This window comes from Cynoglossus semilaevis, chromosome 13 (genome assembly GCF_000523025.1).
Source record: "Cynoglossus semilaevis isolate Cse_v1.0 chromosome 13, Cse_v1.0, whole genome shotgun sequence".
Taxonomy (NCBI): Eukaryota; Metazoa; Chordata; class Actinopteri; order Pleuronectiformes; family Cynoglossidae; genus Cynoglossus; species Cynoglossus semilaevis.
Window position 1 is genome coordinate 11,419,713 of NC_024319.1, and position 14,135 is coordinate 11,433,847.

The 14,135-nt window shown below is 38.5% G+C and overlaps 1 protein-coding gene across 1 annotated transcript in view; it reads right to left on the reverse strand.

The window, feature by feature from the left end:
- snap91a (synaptosome associated protein 91a) overlaps positions 1 to 14,135 on the reverse strand; it is a 30,755-nt gene that overhangs the window by 8,885 nt on the left and 7,735 nt on the right. The window contains 15 exon segments of the mRNA XM_017038047.2: positions 119 to 196; positions 2,035 to 2,235; positions 2,378 to 2,392; positions 3,046 to 3,140; positions 3,389 to 3,588; positions 3,691 to 3,703; positions 4,224 to 4,232; positions 4,697 to 4,758; positions 6,487 to 6,528; positions 6,614 to 6,720; positions 7,166 to 7,277; positions 7,695 to 7,788; positions 8,336 to 8,438; positions 9,315 to 9,390; positions 12,209 to 12,351. Of these exon segments, the coding sequence (XP_016893536.1) occupies positions 119 to 196; positions 2,035 to 2,235; positions 2,378 to 2,392; positions 3,046 to 3,140; positions 3,389 to 3,588; positions 3,691 to 3,703; positions 4,224 to 4,232; positions 4,697 to 4,758; positions 6,487 to 6,528; positions 6,614 to 6,720; positions 7,166 to 7,277; positions 7,695 to 7,788; positions 8,336 to 8,438; positions 9,315 to 9,390; positions 12,209 to 12,351 (1,350 nt within the window).

A 14,135-nucleotide genomic window follows, 5' to 3' on the forward strand; every position in this document is an offset into this window, starting at 1 on the left:
TGTTTGTTCTACTGTCTCCTACAGAAGCAGCAGCAGCATTTTCTAAGTTATTAGAAAATATTTTCAAAAATGTACAACACACACACACACACACGCTCAACGCTGTTCTGTCACCCACCAGATCCAGCAAATGCGTCAGCAGCGGGACCTGCAGCCACAGAACCAGGGCCATCTCCTGGGGAAGGTGCAAACGCATCTATGGTTTTCCAGAAGAAAACAACCAAGACACACCAAAAAAAAAGGGCCAACACAGCGACAAACACATGGAAAATACAGAAGACAAAACAAAAAAACATGAAGTCAGCATCGGGGGGGGAAAGCAGAGAATACAAGAAATATGCAGCCCAGGTTCATTTGGTAATAACAACAGGTCATATGGTTGGAGTTTTTTTTTTTTTTTTTTTAAGGGCTGCATAATATTGCATTCAATGGCTGCACTCTCTGTGCAGGAGTGTGGGATGAGGCCAGTGGACACAGGACACTTGTCCACTGGAACAGGTGTAGAGAAAAGCAATTCCAGGGGACAGGGAAAAGATACTCATCAAGTGTTAGACCTTTTGGTGAAGCTCAAAATGCCAACAATTGATGACTGTAATCCAGCCGTTCATCATCTTGACATAGTTAAGCCACTGTTCGCAGGTCATTACAGGGGAAACAGTATTAATCACAATATAGAAAATAGAAACAAAATGTTGACGCATTGAGTCATAAAGCTGATTCATTACAATGCAGAGGGTTTACTGAGCTGCACAGGAATGTAACCAATCATCAGCTCTAATGAATGCTTAAAACAAGCTAATGTCCTGAACGTGATGACAAGATTGTTCTCCCTGTGTGCAGCATTTCAGAAACCCAGACATGGTACTGTAAGTAATCCACTGTGTATCAGGTATTTGGGGGGACATGCCAAAAATGATGAATGTGTCGCTCTGTGCTTGGAGCAAAAACAGGGAGAATGTGAAGTCACATCAGTGTTGATGGTTGTTACAAATGTGGAAGCAGAAATATTGGAATAATGTGAGGGGAGAGATCCATCACATGAGTCACACCACTAAGCATCCAATCTTCAGAGAAAAAGAATATATTCACTTTTTACCACCGTTGTCAGCTTCAGACTTCAAGGACTTATTTTCACCAAGGAGAAAAAAAATGTAATTCAATAGGTGTCTCAGTGCAGGCCAAATATTTAATTTCCTTTTGCTCAGGAATGGTAATCACAGCTACCTGGTATGAGAGCTATAATTCAGTTTTATACAAAAAATGAAATAAAATAAAATTTGAAATGGTAACTGAGTAGGAAGGTGAGAAAAAGAGGCTTATGAGGCAGAATTTGACTGAATTAGCCATAACAGAGGGGGTACTTTGCCATTTAGAAGACGTTTCCTTTAAACCCAAGTATACTGTAGCTCAAAGAACTAATTCACCTATAATTGTAGTTAGTACTAGCCAAGTAAGCAGTTTTGCTAAAATTGTAAGCCAAAACGTATCTTAGTTAATGGATAAATAAACATTGTTAAAGCTAATGGAAAAAGACCAAAGTTTGACAGAACATTTTGTTAATTAAAGGATACATTAACTACAGTAGCTACGCTGTTAGTTCACCACAAATCAACAATAGCTTGCGAGTTCTCTGGAGACTTCCAAAGATTATCCTCAGAATAGGTAAGTTTGCCATAACAGAAATATGGCTCGTATAAACTTAAAGGTAACTCAAAAATGTAAGTAAAGGTTTAATTCATAATGTCATACAAATATGGTCAATCACTTGGTGAGGAATTAATCAGAATAAAAAAAATATTTCTCTGAAACTCAGACATTAGATGGTGATTTGATGCAACTTTCTAAAAATATTTCTCTGAAACTCATTAGATGGTGATTTGATGCAACTTTCTGTAACATGTGAAACCAGTGTAATAAAATAAAATTGTCCCTGTTTTGGGACAATTTGGGAGTTTCTAACTTACGCTCTATCATGCTTGTGTGGTTCTACAAAGATTAAGGACATAAAAAAGGCAGACAGCCTCCCTCACTGACCTCCAAAAAGATCAATGTCTGAGGTTGTGGCCGGTGCAGAGATGGGCAGAGAGGCGGGCACTGCTGGGGCTGCAGCAGCAGGAGCTTTGGGTGGAGCAGATGAAGAGGTGGCAGCAGCAGCAGCAGCACCAACACTGGCATCAGCAGACTCTCCCTTTTGCTGCAGAGCTTCAGAAGTTCCATCAGACGCTGCCGGGGTTGCTTTTTGATAAAAGCCCAAATACAGAAGCAAAATGCAGCAACAAGAAAAAGTTTAAAGACGAAGACAAAGAAAATCATAAAACTGTGAGCAATAATATAAAACCCTGGATAGGACCTTGGATTTAATGGACAAATTACTCACCCCCGGCCAAAAGATCTGCACAAGAGACAAACAGGAGAGGATAAAATCCATTTAAGCATTTAATACATTGATTCCACTAATTCTGAGGCAACAATTTGCTCCAGGCTAGAATTGAATTACGACATGTCTGAATCTCCTACTACACATCTATCTAGACTTCAGGATAAATAAAACAAAAAGTTTAGATACAAAGTTCCAAACATGATAAAGTTGGCCATAAACACCACTGGAAGCTAAAACTCGGGTCAACAACAGATAAAACCTACACAAGAAGCTATTAAATAACTGAGGCCAGGTCAATTAAATCAAGCAGTAAGAAAGTACAATAAGTTAAAGTACTGGATTTTAATAGAGAAATCAAAAGTGCACATGTGGCCAAAAATAGAAAAACACCCAAAGAGTCTGATATCCAAATGGTTTAAAGGCTGTGGTTTTTAACATTTCTGAGTAGTGGGGGTTGGACTGTGATGGTGAAAAAGATTACAGTGCAAATAATAACCTGTGAAAATATGATTCTTCTTTGAATTGCTTATTTAAAATATTTAAATAAAGTATGTATTTATGTACTTATTTAAAGTATTTAAAATAGTTTAATGCTCCTAAACCTAAACGCTGAGTACATAAGAAAAGGTGTATACAGTATGTTTAAACATCAATAAAGAGCAAACCTCCCCATCCTGTTGTGGACATAGCAGCTGCAGCGCCCCCCGTTGACGAAGATGAAATCGGGTCTAGATCTAACAAAAAGCCATCATCAAGGGCACTAAACAGGAAAAAAGAATTGCATTGACAAAAGAAGAAAATAAATGAAGGCAGAGTCAGAGCCGAGACAACATGATCATTTATGATAATGTACATCAATCAACATTATAATTCTTTAAAAATATATACTGTACAACACCAATGTTCTGCAGTACCTGAATGATCCACCAGGGGGTTGTGGATCATGAGAGGAACTTTTAGACAGAGGTATTGATTCAACAACAATAAGTATAGTTTTTCTTTAGTCACCTGGTCGTGGTTTTTGCAGCAGCAGCAGCAGGTGTCGGTGCAGTAGGAGTGACAGCAGGTGGAGGAGGTTTAACAGGAGGCCCAGGGCGAGGAGGAGGCCCCCCAGTGGTAGCAGGAGGAGCTGGTTTAGTTGGTGGTACAGCTGCAGCTGGAGCTGCAGCAGCAGCAGTTGCTGCTGTGCTGTTGTTAGCTTTAGTTTCCTGCCACAGAAGAACATGGTCATCACACAGTTAGTGACCAACACTATGCTACATTATGAGCTTGTACAGCAGGACTCTGTATAATGTATCACTACTACTCACCGTTGTAGGCGACCTGTAGGAACAACAACAGAACATGAGTTAAAGATGTTAGTGATGCAGCTGATGATAAACAACAGTTGTTATTGAGATGGAGGCAGAGTGACGGCTTAAGCATCACTTTAATGTTAATGATACACAGGTTCTGAAAGCAATCACAGTTTATACTTTTGCATTTTGAGGAGACATGCTTTACTACAGTGTTGACACACAAGCTCCAACTCAAAACAGTTCAAATGAAATTGTTAATGAGAAAACTCAATAAACATATAACGACCACCAACTCTTATTAGTATTAATCTGAAAGAATCTGGTGTGACTGTGAGATGACAGCAAATACATTTTAGTAAAGTTATAAAAATAGATGTCAGAATGGGAAAAAAATGAAAAAGTGAAATTCAATCTTGTTATAGAACTGGATCTTGAACAAGCATTTCTTAAGAAATGATAAATATATATCCGTCTTGTTCCGACACTGTTCTATAGCAACAGAGACTGTTGAATTATCAGGTTTCTCACTGACACAGAATACTTACTTATCCTCCCTGAGCAGGGCGAAGATAGAAAACGGAGTGTTACAAATACAATGGTTAGAAGTGATACAGTTACTAATGTAACACATTGTCACAACACAGAGATTATAGATCAGCAAAAGAAAGACACTAAAAAACTGAACTAAAAACATCATTTATTCACCAGTGAATATATTTTCATTGAACGCAACGTTCATATTCTATATCCTTAGTTGAGTCTAAGGAGAGTAAATTATTAATCTATTGAATAGGAAAATAAAACCAATGACTTTGGACACAGCTAGAACTGTTCAATCAGCATGGTTGGAGAAGACTACTGAATTTTTAGCCTCAAAACAAAACAGTGTTTCTCCTTAATGCATCTGACACCGAAAGATTATTTTCATCATACCTTACAGCATATACAGAATATAGAGATGGAGTTAACAACTGGAGGTTTACTCTAGATCATTTAAAGCAAACATGTCTGGACTTACGGTTTCTTCCCCTCCAGAGTGTTCAGGTGTGTCTCCAGTGACGCCAGAAGACTTTCTGGTGCCTGATCAAACCACAGGACCCGCCGTGGGAAGACAGACGACAATTAAAAACAAACAAACAAAATGACAAATGATTAGATCAATCATGTGGTCTCAGCAGAAACACTACCTTAAGTTATGCATCACTTTGACATAGCCGCAGTTTCATAATATTTATATCAATATTGCAGAATGGATGTTGGTGCATTTCAAGATGCCACAAGTTCCACATTTGTTACAGCACTATGTAAATACAGCTGTGGCTGTCGCCGGTATAAAAACATGCTGAATCATCTCCAGTAGTCACTGTAAGAAAACTCTAAACACTACACTGTGCATGTGTAAGGTGACTGGCACTGCATTAGTTTACATAGAGCTACTACAATTACACAGTGTTCCTACCATACTACAGACGTGTGAAACAGTACCAGAGTAAGGTACACATCAACAGAGCCATTCAGACGATCATATTACATTTCCTTATCATTCCAGTATCGTCTGAAGGAGACGACAGCAGAGATTGGTGACTCAGACCGAGACGATTCCATTTTACTTCTACTGATGTGGGAGATTTATATGGTTTGCTATGTGGGAGGCATAAATTCACTTTTATTACCCATAGACTAACTCAGTTCTAAAGAACAAGCCCGGGATCTCTTTAGACCTTGGCAGTTAAACTCCCAATCCAAAACATGTATGAAAGATGGAGACATATTTTAAAGCAGGACTCAAGTGTTTGTTGTTGTCTTATTGACAGTAAAATTAAAATGTTTCATAAAATTCTTAACACCATCTGTTTTAGCGATTTAAATGCTATCCTTTAGCCAAATAAAAGATTGTAACAACCGTGGATGCCTGGCTTTTTTTTAACCTCAGACACAATTCCTGATGTAATGCAGGGTTGAGGAATAGGTGGAGTTGAGTCCATAGACTTCTGTGTGGCAGGCAGGTATCCTACCACTGTACCATACTGAACCCATTGAACAGAAAACAGCCTGAGAGAACTTAAAGATGGGATTATTCTAAAGGATTTATTATTCAATCTTCCTTTGACACTGTTATAAAAGTGTCATACGAGGCAGCTTGTTCCACTTAGCATGCATGGACTGTTTGAAAAATGGTTTTAGTTAACGGACATAAAGTGCATGCTATTTATCTGAGCCTTTTACACTGACATTTTGAAATAAATGAGCTCAGTAGAAGTCTTTCCACAGCAAGACAGGGTCAGTGTTTTTAAGAAGAAATTAGGCAGAACAAAGAAGGAAAGTGACATGGAGAGTCTGAAGCCAAAGCTAAACTAAGAACCTGCTGCTCTTTTTACACTCAATCTATGTTTAGCAGCTCAAACAGCCTCCTGCTCTGTGACATTGCTCAGAACATCACATTTTATCCAATCACTCTTCCAGTCACATCCTCCTGCTCCAGAGCTGCCAGCGTCTGTCTGCTGGGTGTGGACCAGCTCTGCAGTGCACTTGCTCTCTGCAAATAATTCTGTGCATAAGTTTCAGTTGTGACCTTCTCTTGCCTTTGCTTGAACAAAACCAGGTCTGTGACGCTTCTAGTTCGCACTCTAAACCTATATGATCGAGCTGCATCTCTGGGGTTAGAAAACTGAAGGACAAAATGAATCAAGAACAGGGTGATTATGGGAAATAAAAGTGGGATATGGCACTAAATGCAGTTAAGTAGGAAACAGCCCCAGGGACTTGTTATTCTGTGAAAGTCTGTTGTAGTCATTAGCTGGCTCTTACCTGGGTGAGTTCTGGTATGTCATTTTTGTCGATTCCCACTTGCTGTGGAAGAACACAGGATCATTTTAGTGCCACAGTTAATAGAAAGTACATTAATTTAATATTGTGGCTCGTTGTTTATTTCTACCTCAGCTAGTTTAAAGAACTCAGAGACTCGAGTCATCCGTGTCAGGAATCTCTTGTAGATTTCCAGTCCATCTTTACATTGGCCTCTCTTCATCTGGAAAAATTTTTCTAAAAAAAAAAACCCAAACAAATATATTAGAAATAATGGGACTTTTTCTTCTCTGAAAAAAAAGGAAAAAAAATCAGCTGTTTCTGACAGTTACTGGTGGATGTCCCTGTGGGTGGGACTCAAATCAATCAAATCAAATGAATCTCATCGATCTGCTGCTGCCAAACTCTCCATGAACCGAAACTCTGCGGTTTATTTTGAATTGACTCCATATCCACTCCGCTGCTGCAATTACTCCCAAGCATTCTCATTTCACAGAATAGACCTCAAATGGACAATTCACTTTCTCTGCCACCCTGGGTTTAGCTGAGTCATTCGTTTTTTAATATTGCTGTGAAAACAAATGCATCAATGCGGAAGCGCTGATTTGGAAACCAATAACACAGTTCACTTGATGCATTCAATCCCTGCAATGCTTTGCTCTGACAGGGAAAAACTCTTTACCTAGCAGGTTAATAATGCCGTCGTTATAGCAGGCATACAACTTTATCAGATCCTTAAAGAGCAGAAGAAAACAGGCGTTTAACACTCCGTGGTTCAGGTCCTTTTGATGAACCTGTAAAATACAGAAGACAAAAAAATGTAATGTTTAAGAAAGTACTGCAATAAGACACTATGTCTCCTTTTACAGATGATGTTAAATGTTAATTTATGACGAGTTCAGTGTTGGCCTATATTCAGTGAAAATACATAATGACATTGTATTAAACTCTTTAAGATTATATACTAAAGTGTTTAGGGGTGTCACTAGAAACAGCCCATTACTAACTTGGATCAGGTCAGTAGTTCATTTAAAAAAAAAAAACAATCAAAGCAAATTAATTATTGTTTACAGTGTGAGAAGACCTGATGTCTGTGTCTTCACACACTATGGTTCTATAAACCCAGCTAACAGTGTCTTCTTTTCTTGTGTCTCTGCCAATTTAGCTTAATTGTAAATGGACTCTGTTGTTTATGAGTCGGTGTCACTAACATCAAAATCCAGCAGTGCGTCGATCTGGCCCTGCAGGGTCGGCATTGCCTTCAGCAGCTTCTCCACTGACATGGTCCTCATCACTCCTTCAGCTCTGAGACACAAAAGGAACAGAGGGTCAGGATTAAAAAGACAGAAATTTAATTTTAACATTTTAAGCTGGCAAAGAATCTGAGCATTAGCTCTGATAATTGCCTGAGATGGAGTACAGTCACTGCTGAGGCAGACTTTGATATTGTCTGGTTGTCACACAACAATCCCACCAGTATTTCTGTTCCTTTAATGTACAGTATGTACAGACTGACTGATAACTAAATCTCCCAGTCTACGTCTGCAGCTGTAGCCTGCGTCCAGGTTCAGACAAAAGTACTTTGTTTCTGCCAATAAAGCAGAGCCATCCAATCCGTGACCATGAGTAATTACCCATTCAAATCAAGCCATGTACTTGGCCTAATGCCATGTTAAAGGCCACTAAGTTCACCCCATGCACTAACACTTCCTCTATGGGATGTTTTTTATTGTAATTAATGCTTAGGTAACACTCAGGAACATACAAGCCCAAGACAGTAAGCAGTATTAAAGTCCAAATAATCATACAGGATAACAGTGTTAGGAGATTAAAAAAAAAAAAAATACCGTACCCTTTTTTGACTCGTCCAAAGTCGAAAGACAACTGTCTGTAGGCAAAGGCTTTCTCGTTTAGGTAACGGCTGTAGCGTCTGATAAACGTTGACATGTCGTAGCCTGCAGACAGATTCAAAAAAGAGAAAAACTCTTAGTTTGGTTCAAAATTTTAGTAGCTGGGAACCCTACATCTGTCAAAGTCAAAGAGTCAAGTTGCTGATTTTCTGTAGTAAGTAAAAATGAGCAAAACCTCACATCGACTGAAGAGAAACATGTTTTAAAGGTAGCACCTATGTCAACTAATCTAATCTAATGGGCTCATCCCAGAAAACATCTCACATGTGTTCTGCAAGGCTAAAACCATTTTACCCTATTCTGTTGACTGCAGTAGCATGAGTGCCAGGTGTTGAGACAGCAGCTTGGGGAAATATTCTAATGTTTTACTGTTCAGTCACAGAATGTAGAGAAAAGGAAGCCTGACATCTCAGTAGGTTTCACAGTCTGTCATCTGTTTCCCCTGCTGTAATCAACTCATCAGAGCCAAACACATCCACTGCCATATCTCTGTATGTGTGATTGTTCCTGGGTCGTAACTATCGCTCCTGGTATGTTGAAGTTCCCATGGATTTTAATTTTATAAGATGAAGTGATAGAATTGTTTTCTAAAGCTCAAAGGCCTGCCAGTCAACCGTGTATAAATGTTTCAGGGCTGTTGTGTTCCCTGCCCTTCTGTTTCCTCTTCTCTAATCAGCACCTGCCTGCAGACATCTCATCATCTTCCCCTGGTCACCAGAGTACACAAACTGGCAGCAGCTCAGTCAGACACATATTAAGATTCAGAAGGAAAACTCTGTGTTTGGTCCAGGACACAGTTCCACCTGATTTACAATGCTTATGACAGTAGGGTGTAAAAACACTATTCATCTCCATGGGTGTGGATTGAAGCCCGAGGTATTTGTCTATGAAGCGGAAAATGTTCACAGAGGCACGACGCACCATGGGAGCCAGTTTTGTCCAGGAAGTTGCTGAGGTTGAAGAGTGTGTTTCGAGAAGCCAGGAACTGCAGGAATTTCTGTAAGGGAAGATGGAACGCTTTGTGAGACACTCAATGAAAAATCATTAATCTAAAAAAGCAACTCAGATAGTAATTTGGGTTTATTATGGAGTTAGCTGTAAAGTAAATGACCACAAAGACCCAGTTTCATTTATATTATTCTATCCTACATTTTTGATAAATGGCAGAAACATTTTATCAAGTGATGAGACATTTACAACTTATGCACTGGCAAAAGGTCCAGTCACCTAGGTGTAATTACTGTGAGACAAAATGTGACAGGTTGTGAGACAAAATGGGAAAATGTGTGAGGAGAGTCGTGTTTTGCTCATTTCAGAAAATAAAAACGCCCACGAACAGAATATTAATCAGTCTTCGGTTTAACAATGAGCCTGGTGCTGATTTAATTAGTGCTGATTTATTTATTTTTTACCAAAAACTTAGCTAGAGCACAATCAAACCTATCAGCACCACAGACCATTATCATTTAAACACAAAAATATATAGGTATTTTATAATGTCCATCAGATGTTTACATGAATACAAAATCTGCAGTACATTTGGGAGTACACTGAATCATTCAAGTTGTTTTTTGGTCCATATAGTGTTTCTGGAGCACTGGGTCTCAGTTACCATAGTTGATCGTAGTGGTACTCTAAGAGGTTCTTTGTAGACTGATGATGTTCTGCTTTTAGCTAAAGTGTATGAGATTCAATACAGTTCTTTTTCTGTGTAACATTCAGTAAAGAATCCAATAAAAATAAAAGGGAGAAATAACAGAGAAAAAGATAATTCAGTGTTAACAGCAGATTTGTTTGTGGAGAAGTTTTAAAGGAATAATACAACATTATTTTTATGTGAACAGGATGTAGAAAAACAAATGCAGCCAACGGCCTAGCAGTTAAAGAATCAGGCCTCTGACTGGAGAACAGTCTGATTACGATTCCAGGGAGGACTGCAATGTGTCAAGCTAGTCCCAAAATCTGTCCTGTTTGTAGTAAAGAGTTGCCCTCTGCTGCAGTTTAACATTGGGATAAAATGTAGACACATTATGTTGTGTATCTAGGTGCAAATAACTGAAGCTACTTCTGTTTCATCTATAACACACAGTAGAAATAATAAAGAAAAACTGTCCTGCAGATACACATCGCTTCTCCAGTTACTTATTATGTCTCTGATATAAGTCACAATATTACTTCAATATAAAAAAACACATCTTGCAGCATTGGCAATAACATTATATGTGAGCCACAGAGCTGCAGTAATATCTAACACTGGAACTGGTTTAATTATAATATATTTTAATTGCCTCTAGTCATAATGAGAGAAAGGAATTTTGGCAATAAAAAAGAGAAAGATTCAAGCGTTAAAGACAGTTCAATGTTTGAAGGTTGTTTTAAAACCCTTAGCATTTATCTATCCAATATTCATCCTGTTCATATTCCTTCATTTCAAATGCATTTTTCTTGGCTTCTTGGTGCATCACTACCTGCCCCTATCCTTAACTGTATGTCAGCTGTAAGAAGGCAGTTCAGTTCATTGGACAGTTTAACAATATCTATTTGTCAGTTTACCCTGGATTGACCTTTTCTATTCTTTACACATCAGGTCATAAAAGGGGTCAGGAGGTCACATACCACAGGGCATCTGCTGCTTTGTTGGCAACAACAAGGGTATATGACAAATGGCTACACTGAAAAAAGGGAATTTTGTGGAATCTGACATTTAAAAAAAATATCATGTATCATTATTCAAAGGTCAATTTGGATTGACCTTTGAATATGATTTTAATATTCTAGAGGTCGTGAAAATATTGTATTTTAATTTCAAACTAAATACAACCCTGTTTGGCTAATTATTAAAAAAAAATAAATGAAAGCATAGTGAACAACAAAAACAACAAAAAGACAACACAGCAATTCAAAAAACTACTTACAAGACTATGAGAAAATGACAAGAACTTGGTAGAACTTCACAGAATATCCAAGACACATTGAACAGAGGAGCACAAACAGAAACCCAGTCCACTGAGGATGAGTGGACACAGGGTAAACAATTAAAACACAGGTGAAATGAATCAAGGTAATCAACAGTGGACGATACAGAGCAGAGAGTCAAAACCAGCAACAAACTACAAAATAAAACAGGAAATGAAAAACTAAAGGAAACTAGACACTATGTAGAAGTTTATGGTGGTCATGTTCATCTCTTGGTAAAATAGATACCAAGTTTACCAACATAAATTAACGAGTGTGGGTTGCATTGAGGAACCTAATTACATTAGGTGATGTTAAGAACCAAAGAAGTAAGGAGGTAGGGATTGGATATTCACCATTCAAACCTATAAACCAAAGACCTATTCTACAGTATGCTAATTAAATTAGCCAATTAGCACAATCCATGTCTCTCATTAGGCCCATTTCTTACGTCCAGAGCAGAATCACCGGTCTGTTAAGCGAGGAACCCTACATTAATAAAAGGTAACTTGTAATTTGTAACCAATTATTTACTTGACATTTTGAACTGCAGCTTGTACTAAACACTGCTCTTACCACCATGCATTTAAGCAGCTGTATATACGTCCGGTGTGGAGAGTAGTGTGTGGATACTCCAATCAAGCACTGCCCTACTTTACACCTGACAGATTACTACTACCACCAGTCATCAGCTGTGCACACTGGGAGCTGCAGTCACATTATGAGTTATTAGCCATGCACTAAAAAGAAGTTTGTTAAACAGAAAGTAAAATAAACACCAACTCTATTCTCCTGAGAACTTCTCTTGGGTATACAAACCTAAATCACAGAAGAAATAACAGAGCGTGTTGTAATTTCACCTCATTTCCATGCACCATGAGATGGTGAGTGGTGATCAGGGCTTTGAAGACCACCACCCAGCTGGCATTGCTGACCCTCTCCAATAGTGTGTCGGCCATCTGAGGGACATTCACGGTAGTCTCCTGGGTGGCCTGGATCAGGTCTATAAGAAGAAGAAGAGAAGAAGAACATGTGGATCAACACATGTTATATATGTATTTGTATGCAATATACTGTATATGTGTAAATGTATGTCTTTATATATTTATACATATCCACACAAGAGCCTTTAGGTTTTATGTAATGAGCTGTTTGAACTTTGCATGAATACATTTATATTTTACTGTACAAAATCGCTAGTATCATCTAGTACTTCACCCCAGTTAAACTGTGTTAGATTAATACAACTACGTTAGGTTAAGTTAATGTATTATCATCATTATTTATTTTATTTTATGGTCTGTATTGTCATTGTACCACAACATCATCTACTAAAGCAAGTTTTGCTATTTTCAAGACTAGTGCATGTGAAACCATCACTGCCTGGTGTGAGTTCCCACAGATGCTGCTTTGATCTTGTCTAAACCCAGTCATTAATGCCACAACAGGCAGAGGAAAAGTGGATTATTTCACAGCACAGGGGAGATGAGAAACTGAAAAAGGGAAGGACTAATGCAATGAGACTTAGACTGGTATAAAGCACTCAAAGAGGTTATGAGAGACTGAGAAAAAGACTTTGCAGTGCTCTAGACTGCAAATACAGTTTTCTTTCTTGAATCTGAGAACCAGCACATTGTTATTTCTACAGCACTGAATTGTCAGAGACCATTTTCAACCTGGTAATAGCAACAAATCAGCAGTATGTCCACATCCTTGAAAGCAATAAACTGACCAGGCCAATGAGCAGGCATCGTTCAGCTGGCATCATCCCCCACTGAGACCATAAATGGGTCGCTTTACAAAATCCTGACAGTGCTACCAGATGTCCACTATTTCAAGCAAAAAATTCCAAAGAAGCAATCTAACGGAGTACCTTGACAGTACCCATTAAATAAGCCCAACATCGAGCTGTTTCCTGCTGGATGACAGTGGGGCAACGAGTTCCCAACATTTATCAGCAGCAGACAGCAGTGATGTTCTCTAAAGGCACAGGACTGAGATAAGTACACACAGAGTGATGGACAGAAGGGGGAAGACAGCATGACTTGTGTCATTTTAAAAGGCTTGATTCAGCAGAGGAGAGTGGCCATACTGAGTACAGACACTCATTAACAATGTCACTATCATCTCTGGACATTTACAAATCAATAGTCAAGGAGGCAGCTGAGAGGTGTCGGTTCAATTTTCTGCTTCTGCCCTAAAATAGGATGCCAGTGGAGCTGACATCTCATCACACACAGGCATTCGGTTTCTTGTGGATCAGTTTGCAAAGGCGTCAATCTTACGAATATAAACAGTGAACACATTTTCTAATGTACTAAACATTTGAAGATATCTAGTCGGTCACTTGTTGGATGAACTTGTTATGGTTCATACTAAACATTTGAAGATATCACTTGTTGGATGAACTTGTTATGGTTGTTAAATCTTGGTTATTTTATCAGCAACAGCTGTTTCCTGTTAGTCTGTTGATACCAAGAAACTAACATTATACTAGTTTCTCTTCTTTGATTAATTACTAAGTTCATGACTGAAAAAGTTGATGTTTATGAGACTTTGGTGCCACCTAGCAGTAGTTTTGCTTGCTAACGGTAAAACAGATAGATAGTAAGAAAGAGAATAGGCAAAACATTATTAATTAAAACTAATAAAACCCTCAGTACCTTCATTTTACTAGATTTAAATCATAACACAATAGAAAAGATGGAGAGACAGACAGAGAGAAAGAGAGAGAGAGAGAGAGCGGAAACAATCCCAGCTCTGCTGTGACTTTGAACAATTCAGCAG